This window comes from Antechinus flavipes, chromosome 6 (assembly GCF_016432865.1).
Source record: "Antechinus flavipes isolate AdamAnt ecotype Samford, QLD, Australia chromosome 6, AdamAnt_v2, whole genome shotgun sequence".
NCBI lineage: Eukaryota > Metazoa > Chordata > Mammalia > Dasyuromorphia > Dasyuridae > Antechinus > Antechinus flavipes.
Window position 1 is genome coordinate 39,575,368 of NC_067403.1, and position 9,816 is coordinate 39,585,183.

The 9,816-nt window shown below is 44.3% G+C and overlaps 1 protein-coding gene across 1 annotated transcript in view; it reads right to left on the bottom strand.

Annotated features, from left to right (window-relative positions):
• KDR (kinase insert domain receptor) overlaps positions 1 to 7,892 on the bottom strand; it is a 45,823-nt gene extending 37,931 nt beyond the window's left edge. The window contains exons 1-3 of the mRNA XM_051964132.1: positions 7,734 to 7,892; positions 3,641 to 3,734; positions 1,818 to 2,014 (exon numbers count right to left, since the gene is read on the bottom strand). Coding sequence (XP_051820092.1) covers positions 1,818 to 2,014; positions 3,641 to 3,734; positions 7,734 to 7,797 — 355 coding nt within the window. The 5' untranslated portion in view covers positions 7,798 to 7,892. The remainder of the gene's footprint in view (positions 1 to 1,817; positions 2,015 to 3,640; positions 3,735 to 7,733) is intronic.
• Between the last annotated feature and the right edge of the window lie 1,924 nt (positions 7,893 to 9,816).

Sequence of the window (9,816 nt, forward strand, 5' to 3'; positions counted from 1 at the left end):
TCCTCATGACCCCAGGTCTGGACAGCTCAACTCCTAAAACATTGTGGATCATTCATAACCTTGGACAGGACATGGCATTTGAAGTACTCCACGACAGACAAGGAAACTCCCAAATAAACAGTACATTGACCTTCTTGGTAGGACATCCTACCTTCCATCTGCATGCTATGAAAATATGGCTTAACTTCCCTTTATAGGATGTACCCTTGGAACCTGAATTAACTCTTGGATGCCATTAAAACTCTCTCTGGCAAGTGGCTTCTACTTCATTGTCTCCTCCCAAAAGGAAATAAACAAAAAGAACCAAACAATCATCCATCCTCCCCAAACAAAATATTTACTGTTACTTTGCGAAATGAATTGTCACATGCCTCTGCACTTCCTGACTTGAGCGAAGGAAATATCAAAATATTATAGGAGACGTTCTCCTTGTAACATTTCCAGCCAGGCTGAGAGCAGGAAATCCTTGTAGTCTCCAGAGATAGGCTGATCTCTTCAGCCTGCTAGATCAAAAGAAGCTAGAGAATCACAAAGAACTGAAGAATCTCCCTCCTGAAGTTTGCCTGATCTGGCCAAGGAGAGAATGGCTTTTTAACTGAGGAGAAAAAGAAAGAGGGGCTAAGGAGATAATGCAGGGAAAGGTGGTACCTGGAGCTTGCAGAGTCTTACCAGAAGCTGTCTATACATGAGTTATGTCTACACCTGGCAAATGGAACGAGCATTCTTAAGTCTTGTGCAACCTAATAGTGGTATATGTTATTTCAATGTAGTTCCCATTACTTGGGAGAAAAGAGAATGTTGCACAATTGAAATGCAAATGGGACATGCACTTAAGATCTGAAGAGCTGATTGGAGTCTTTCTCTGCAAATGAAATGCTTCTTTGACAGGGGAAATCTTAGCCAGTCATCTTTAGGGATCACGGAAATCTCAGGATACCCAAGCAAAACACTAGTTACTGTGCCTCAAATTTAACTTAAATCAGTATGCTGATAAGGAAATCTCAAAGCACTTAGATGCTGGGTGTGTGCAACAGTATTGGTCCCTAACTAATATTAGGGACACCCTGGGTCTCAATAACAGAAATCCTTGAGCCTGATAGTTCACGGAAGCAGAGTACATTGGAAAGAACATTGGATTTGGGGTTGAAGGACTAGGTTTCAAATTCCTTCCCTTCTCTTATTTCTGCTGGATAAGGACCCATCTCTCTCAGCCTCAATTTCCCCATTTGTAAAATTAAGAAATTGTAATACCCAAGGTCCCATTCAACTATAAATCTATGACTTGTAGAAAGCAAGATCTGTTGGTTTATTATCTCTGATATTACAAATGCTACAAAAGGCATTGGTATCATTGAATATACCTTTCAGCCAAAGGTCCACTTACTCTACAAGCAGAAATAGGATTGTTAAAATTTTTCTCATGAAATACACACACAGCTCCAGTTTAAAGGCTCTCATACTCCAACAGTTATACTTTTTCACTTAACTTCACCCCCAAAATTTCCTATGCAGAAGATTTCACTTGGGATGCACATTGGGAATGCTGTTGGGAAAGATGGAAGTGTCATCATGGACTGCTTTGGAATAAGAGAGAAGAACTAGTGTAATTAAGGAAACGAGCATGACATGGACCGGACTCTGAAACAAATGAATGACACCTGCAGTCACCGAAACGGCTTTTTGCATGGGAGGAATTTTGAAGTTTCTGGTCTGCAGAGAGCCTTTGAGAGGAAGGCTTTTGTCCCGCTTGGCTCTCTTTGTTCCTCCTTTGTTCTGAGGCTGGGAAATCATATGGGAAGTCAATTATAACCACTCACCTTGAACATAGATATAAATGCTTGAGCTCACATCGTTGTCTCGGTACAGGCACTTGTAGGCTCCAGTGTCATTTCCTATCACTTTTGTAATTGTGAGTGTCTTACAGAAGGGACCATCCCAGCAATCAGTCACCATTACTCGATTATCGGAACTGCCCTGATTGTTGGGCCATTGCCAGTCCAAATCTCTTTGACCCCTGAGAAAATGAATGCTTCTAAGTTAGCAGATGGATTGCAAGACAGTCAACTAGCCAGAGACAAAAGCTTTGTGTCTGAAAATTGTATGGGCCATAGAGTCATTGTTCCTACAAGTTCTTCTTAAAACAGGTCAAATTCTCATCCAAGAGAATGTTCAGAAGTTCCTTTAAACAACTCGTTTCATTCTTTGATCATGCATTCACTTACTTAACAAAGTGAGTGCATACCTGAGCAAGATTCACTGGGGAAGCTGACATGGCCCTCATGTCTGCATCTGTTCTAATAAAGGTCCCAGTTTGTGTTTAACTTAAAGTTAGGTTTACATAAAGACATCAAGAGCCAGGAAGATAAGGATTCAAATATCGCCTCTGACATTCTGTGATTGACTTTTATTTACTTCTTAGTGCTGAAACTCTTAAGTTGCAGAGAAGTATTAACCTTTACGAAAAAAAGGAAGTTTTTCACTAAAAGCTCCCTGCACCAATGAAATCCTAAATTTGGTTCCAATCCTCCATCCCTCTTCCCTTCCCCATACAGCTGTGGTATATTTGGCCAAATAAATCTGGCCTTCTAGATAGTTTAATAGGTGGGACTTTCGGGGTCCTTTTCCTACTGGAGAAAGATGTATCCTGCCCTATCCAGGAAGGGAGGGCTGGAGGAAAACTGTTGAACTACTTTTTTTTTCCATTGACTGCCTCTCATATCTTTATCATTTTCCATTGGATATGGATTCCAGTAAGATCACCTCTTCAATGGGAGTACTGAAGTGTAGAGAACACTATCTGATGGAGACTTATACTTAATAAGGATTTATATATAGGTGTCCCAGAGGCTTTCCTAGAGGAATGCACCAGGTTCAAATGGTTTAAGATTGGATTTATTCCTGGTTCTTCTAGATCTAGCCGTTGTTTGTGTCCAGTGAAATTTCAGAGAGACACTTCAGCAGGCTCTGAATCAGTTTCTTTATAGCTTTCTAGCCCCTCATGGCTTCATACAAAATTTTTTCACCGTTCTTCACTGCTCTAAAACAAATGCACTTGTATGTGCTAAGGGTTTCCCAGAGATAACACCCCTCTTCCCCAAACTCTTCTACCTTCTCTGCTGAAAAGTGGCTTCAAAAACACCATGGATAAGCCAAGAAATTTGTTTACCCAATTAGTCTAATCAACAGTGTGACTTCTTACAGTTGAAAGCAAAGATATGAATTCTGAGACTGTCAAAAGACAGTCCTTTATCTATGCGGAGGGTTTACACAAGAATACTCATAATCAAATGCTAAATTTCTACTTCCACAATCAGATTTTATCAATGTGAAATTCTTTTGAGAAAGAGAGAGGAATATGAACTACTAAGATTTGGGGAAAACTCATAGTACTTCAGGAACTATTTGTCGGTCTCTTAACCCAAGGGAACCCAAGAACCTTCAGGGAACTAGCCCTAAAATATCTAAGTAGATCCACATCTTAGGCTATTCATGGCAAATAGAGTCAGTATACTAAGTCTAAGTCAATTTTCACCTACAATGACTCTAGTTTGGAAGGGATTTCAGTACCTCATTTACAAAAAATTAGGAGCAATATATTCATGAAAGCCAGAGGACTTTTTTTTTTTAATGAACTCCTTACCTGCAAGTAATCTGAAGAGTTGAATTTGCTGTTATGATAAGTATGTCTTTTTGTGGGCTGAGAATTGGGGGATCAGGCGAAACAGTGGGGAAACCTGGAGAGAGATGAATATAGTCAGAGCAGTCCCAACAGGAAAAAGATTTCCCAAACAAAGCAAACTTCTTCTTGCTTTTGGATTGACTGCCCCTTTGGCAATTCATTGTGTCAAAACTGAAAGGTTACTTTTCACTATTTCTAGTAAAAGTTCACAAGCTTTGTCATAACAGGAAGAATGGGCAGATGGTCATAAACTAGGAGAGCAGCTCAGGGATTCATGGAGCGAGGGTGGAGTTCCTGTTTTCCTGCCTTGCCAACTTCAAGGTCTTACAAAAGGATATGGGACATTGAAATAAAATGAACCTTCATTTGATGAGCTCACTCCCCTGGGAAAATCCAGGACCACGTTTCTTATAAAATGTAGGATATACACATTTGTCTAAAGTGCTGATTAATGAATATTGTTCAGAATGTATTTTGTGTTGTATGGGCAGAGTTCCTTTACACAACCTGGAGAATCTGTGAATTCTACCTCATTTTCCTTTATGCCATTAAAAAAATATATTTCCTCTCTTAACTAGGCTGAAAATGTGGCTCAGGGTAGCTGTCCTTGAGGAGGAAATGGAAGGAGGCCGGGAAGAAGGGTTCAGGGGGAAACTAGCACAATATCAAATAATGTACACATTAGCTCCCTAGAGATGCAGGCAAGAATTCCAACTGATGAATGCAGAGCCCAATGACTCACAGCTCTGGTCACAAATTGATAATAAGAAAAGTTTACTTATAGGTTGAAAGCAGGACAGTTCCATGGGAAAGTTTGCCTACCATATCCCATTCTGCAGAAGAAGAATTTTGAATTGCACTTAGGTACAACCTATTGGAAATTCATCTGACAAATAATATTGACATCAGGGCAGTGACTGAGTACCAAAACATTACTGTCTTAATGAGTGTAATGGATCATAAAATTACTGAAAATGATCAATATTGTGTCTGTTCATTGAGATGATTACACTAAATTTATCATTTGGGGGGAAAAAGAATCCATTATTTGGCTGCTTATTGATATAACCATTGGCAACACAAGAAAAGTGAAGCAGGAAGGGTAGGTATTTATTCTATATCTTATCCCATTTCATATTATCCAAAGACACAGTTAATGGGAATAGCTGTGTAAAAAACCAACTTTCTCCTAATTCCCACACTCCCACTCACAAAATTTTGCCTTTGGATAAAGCCTCAACTCTCCACTTTACCTTCTCCTGGAACAAGAGTGTAGTTTTAAAATAGGAATTTAAACTTTGTCAATAGGTCCCCAAATGCCTGTGCTATTGGTGTTGACTTGGGATTGATCTTGACATCCATTATTACAAATTTATTATAAAAGTTTTCATTAAGAAAGGAATAATTGCCTCTGTACCAAGTGGGTAATGAAAAAATGTTTTTCAAAGTCAAAGGAAAACCTTAAAAATGAGTTTGATGCTTCATTTTCTATGGGATAGTAAAAAAAAATTAAGGTTAATACAGAATCTCTAGAGTGGATTGGAAAAACACTAGCTGGATCCTCCCAGAGAGTGTTATAAACACTGTGAATATACTAACTTGTTTTATCTAGCTATTCTTTCTCTTATGGAGGGTTCTGTGTTATAAAAATATTTTATACCCCAGAAAATGGCAAGGGCCAATAATGAAAGGGAAGGAATAATAATGAAAAAAAATCATAAAACATTAAAAAAAAACTCCATTAAGTTGAAAACTACAAGGTGATGTTCAGAAATAGGTAGTGTGATGTGAGGAATTAATTATAGGTGTACAGTTTGGAGTAATGTGATAAAAGTAGGGGGAAGGGGCACCCCCAAAACAAAAATAAACTCAATTGATCAAAATTATTCAGATCTCATGCAAACTATTTCCCATGTAAAAATCACCTGGCAGTGTTATTTTTTTAAAAATAAGAAACAGAAGATAAATACAACTCCAAATAACTAACCCAAGAAAAAAGAACAGTTGAGTCCGTTAGCTTTTTCATTAAATAACTTCATTGTTGTCTGATACAATATAGAAATTTAATTAATGTAAATTCTTGTTTCTATTACAGTCAGCACTCACTTTGGGGACCCTTAGTTATGGGTTTACATTTCTAAGACATAAATTCTAGAGGAAGAAATGCTTATTCTATTACTGAGAAAGCTGCTTCTATTTTCAAAGCTTATAACCAATGTTAATTAATTAATCCTTCTGTTACCCTGCCCAGTTCGAACTCCGAAGGAGAGACAACAGTGCTTCTGTGTGAAGAACTTGAAGGCAGCAATTATGAACCAGTGCCACTAAGGGGATCAAACCCTCTCCAACAGCTCCCTCCCTACTGTTTGGAGGGCAAGGTCGCTCCCATCACTGAGGAGGGCCCCTTCGGGAAAAGTTAAATGCTTTCCTCTGGAATGAAAAAAAAAACTCACTTCTTTCTGGAATCCAAATATCTCACACACTTTCTGGACCCCAGATCTGGATGCTAAATATAAGGGGCTGGAGGGAGGGGAAGTGCCTTAGCAACAGACCCAGCCGTTTGACCTAGTTCTCAGGCCTGAGAGGCCAATAATTATAAGGTAAATGCAATCAATGCAGACTGACAATCTGGATAATTGAGGGAGCGGAGTCTTTTCTTTGAAAGGAAAAAAAAAAAAAACCCTCTCCTCCCAATTCCCCAGTAGCATGAATTATCCAGATAATTGCTGCAGCTGTCTGGATCCCTTTGCCTCAATGTAAACACAGAAGTACCTTTTTACTTTCTAGAGATCGATAAAGCGTGGCTGCGGGGGAAATAACACTCCCGGCGTGCGTGTCTGGGAGCGCCCCAAAGGGGTTTACTGCACCGAGCGTCTGCGTAATCTTAATCTCGCGGAAAATGCGCCCTCGGAGCCAAGAAGGGGCACCTGGCCTGAAAGGTGCCTGGCTCTGGGGGCTTCCACTTCAGACAAAGGGATTTGTGGCTCGGAGAGGGGGCGCTTTGACAAAGCGCTAAGAGCTTCGCGAGTGCCAAGTGCCCGAAGAAGGGAGGGCGGCTGGGGATGCTGCGGCCCGGGAGGCTGCCCGAGCTTCCACGTCGCCCGGGAGTCCCGGCAGCCTCCCCGCGTCACCAGCAGAGGACCTGGTTCCCTCCCGCAGCCGCCACGAGCAGAGATCCTCTTTCCCCAGACGTCCCGGGGCGTGCGAGGCCGGGGTTGGGAGGCAGGCTGGGACTCTCCAACTCTGTTCCGCTCTCCGGAGCTCAGCGGTCACACGGCTTTCCTTGTCTGCCTGTGTCTACGCCTGAAGTCCTGAACCCGAGACTCGAGGCATATCTATCCACCTAGTCCCTTTGGAAAGGGGGAGGGTACGTGCTTGTGGTTTTAAGTGTCTCTAAGTACTCGCGTGAACCGGGAGTCAGATAAGCATCCCAGATCCGCTACCTCCAAACTGTGCGCCCCAGGACAAGGGACTTCCCTTTTCTGAGCCTCAGTTTCTTATCTGTAAAATGCAGGACTTGATTGGAATAGATTGGTGACCGCAAGAGTCATTAATGAGTTAATGATTAATGAGTTTTGCTTTTGGAATCGGGAAGCCCTGAGTTCGTATTCTGGTTCTGACACTGACTAGCAGAGTGATCCGGAGCAAGTCAGGTACTTTCCCTGACCTCGGTTTCCTCATTTGTAAATTTGTAAATTATTTGTAAAATAGGCGTAATGATACCTGTAGCACTTGACCTCACAGGCTAGTTGTGAGGCAGTATTTAGAATGCTTTGAAAACTTGGAAGCGCTAAATAAATGCTGAGGCCGAAGGCCCCTTCCAGCTGGCGGGCTGCGCGTTCTCTGCCAACTCCTCGCCATCGATCGCAGCCCCCTTTATAACCTGTGGGGGCCCCCGGCTTTGGCCGAAGGAAGCCTTAGCTCCCCGGTTGTGCTTCAGCGAAAGGCAAGATGGGTCTCCCTTTGGTTTTCCCAGTCCTTCCCGGCCCCCGCTCCCCGGCCCGGCCCCCGGCTTTTCCCGCAAGACCGGTCCCGCGTGCCCAGGACCCCTTACCTGAGACCAGCAGGCTCTTCCCAACGAGGCACAGGAGTACGAGAAGCATCGCGGCGCTTCCCATTCTCAGCTGCTGCAGGACGCAGGAGGCTCCAGCATCCAGATGCTCCAGCGCCCGCTCCTGCCCCGGGGGCTTTAATTCCCAGTTACTGGCGCGTTGGGAGCCACTCCCCCGCCTCCAGTACCAGGAGCTGCCAGTCAGGGCGGGAGGGAAGCGAAGGCGCCGGGCGCAGATGCCTCCGGCTTCAGTGCCCGGCTGGTGCCCCTCACTGGCGCCAGGGGAAAGCGGAGCTCGCTTAGCGGAGGGAAGATTTCTCGATGGCGCGGAGAGCTCGCTCTGGCTCCGGGAGGGACTCGGAGCTCGCCGAAGGGCACGAGTGATGGGAGAAGGAGAGGAGAGGAAATGGACCGGCCGGAGCCTGCTTCGCGTTCCTGGGAGCCTGCCCGGGAATCTGCGCCGGGTCAGCCCCTCCGCCGGCTCCTCTTGTGAGCACACGGGGCGGAGCTGGCATGTGCCCGCCCCGGCCCGCCCACGCCCACGCCCACGCCTTGCCCCTAATCTTTACCTAGCCCTGGCTAAGATTTCACTGGACCTGGAGGAGACAGGCCCCAGATAACTCTGGACTCGCCGATAGGCCCGCGGCAGAGTCCATTTCCCAGCCTCCGATCCCTGCCGTAGCCTCCAAAAGGGGTCCCCGTTGCACCAGTAGATGAGCGCAGGAGAAAGCGCTCTGATTGAGACTTGGAGAATGTGGGTGTTATCCCCCGGACCCCTAGCGAAGCCCTTCCGCTCTTGGTTTCAATCACAAATGCAGACTGGGCTAGTTAATCGAAAAATGCCTTCAGGTACTAAATGTCTCCATCATTATTGTATTTTAACGCATAAGACACTGGATCTGGAGTTCCTTGAGATCCCATTGGCTGTCCCTGGGAGACACTGCCAGGCGGAGGGTGACAGAGCCTCAGTGGTTTCCACAAACTGTGCCTTCACAGCCAGATCTCCTTGGCGATCTTCCCTATGTGAGCCCGAGCTGCTTTCCCTCGAAGCCAGGGAAGCCTAAAGTAAACTGGAGAGGGACGTCTCTGTCTCTGACGGGACGGCAAATTTCATTCAATCATGCAAGGAGGTGGGGGGCTGGGGCTGCAAAACTCAAGTGGAAAGAGGAGGAATCCTCCAAAGTAGCAGCTCTGCTGCTGGGGCTGCAGAGGGGAGGAATCCCTCCTAGCCCAACCAGGAACAAGACTGGGGACCGTAGTCAGAGATGAGATCCCTCACTCTGCAGTGATGGGCAGAGGGATGCTCCTTGGAAGAAGCCAACTTCGTCCTCAGAAGGGCCTGTTTCCACGTGCCATCCCTGCCCTGCCAGGCAGAATCAGAAGCCTGGAGTACAGAACCAACTATGCCCAAAATGGTTCTCAGCGTCTTCGGGGTTTGGTGGTTCAGGGTTCTGGGCCTTCCTTGACCTAAGAAAGAACTCTGGCTCCCCTCTGAATCAGTCTCACCTGTGGAAATAGTGATATGATTCAGTTTGTGAGCCTGGGATCTTGTCTACCTTTCTGGGGCAAAAGAGGGATTTAGTATGTTTATACATATTGGATCTAACATATATTTTAACATATATTGGATTGCTTGCCATGGGGGGGAGGGGGAGAAAATCTGAAACACAAGGCTATGCAAGGGTCAGTGCTGTCAAATTGTCCGTATATATGTTTTGAAAATAAAAAGCCTTATTTAAAAAAAAAGTTTAAAAAAGGAGGAATTAGGTGGGAAAGGTGAAAATGGGTCTCTGAATACATTTCTTTTTGTTCCAGTTCCCATTTTGCTCTCCTTGATTTTCCCCCAGTTTCCTTCATATCTCAAGAGTCACACTGGATTTATTCTGAATTCAATCGCAGAATCTGGCAAATCCTCATTTTTTTTTTGCCTCCTTGGAAGATGTAGGTGTTTTTTTAATCAGTGTGAGTGCCTAGAAAATGGGAGGTTTACAGAAAGAAACTTCATCATAATATAAGTAGACCAATACAAATCCTCCTAATTACTATAATTAACCTTACAAACTAAATCCTCCACTCCCCCCCCCCA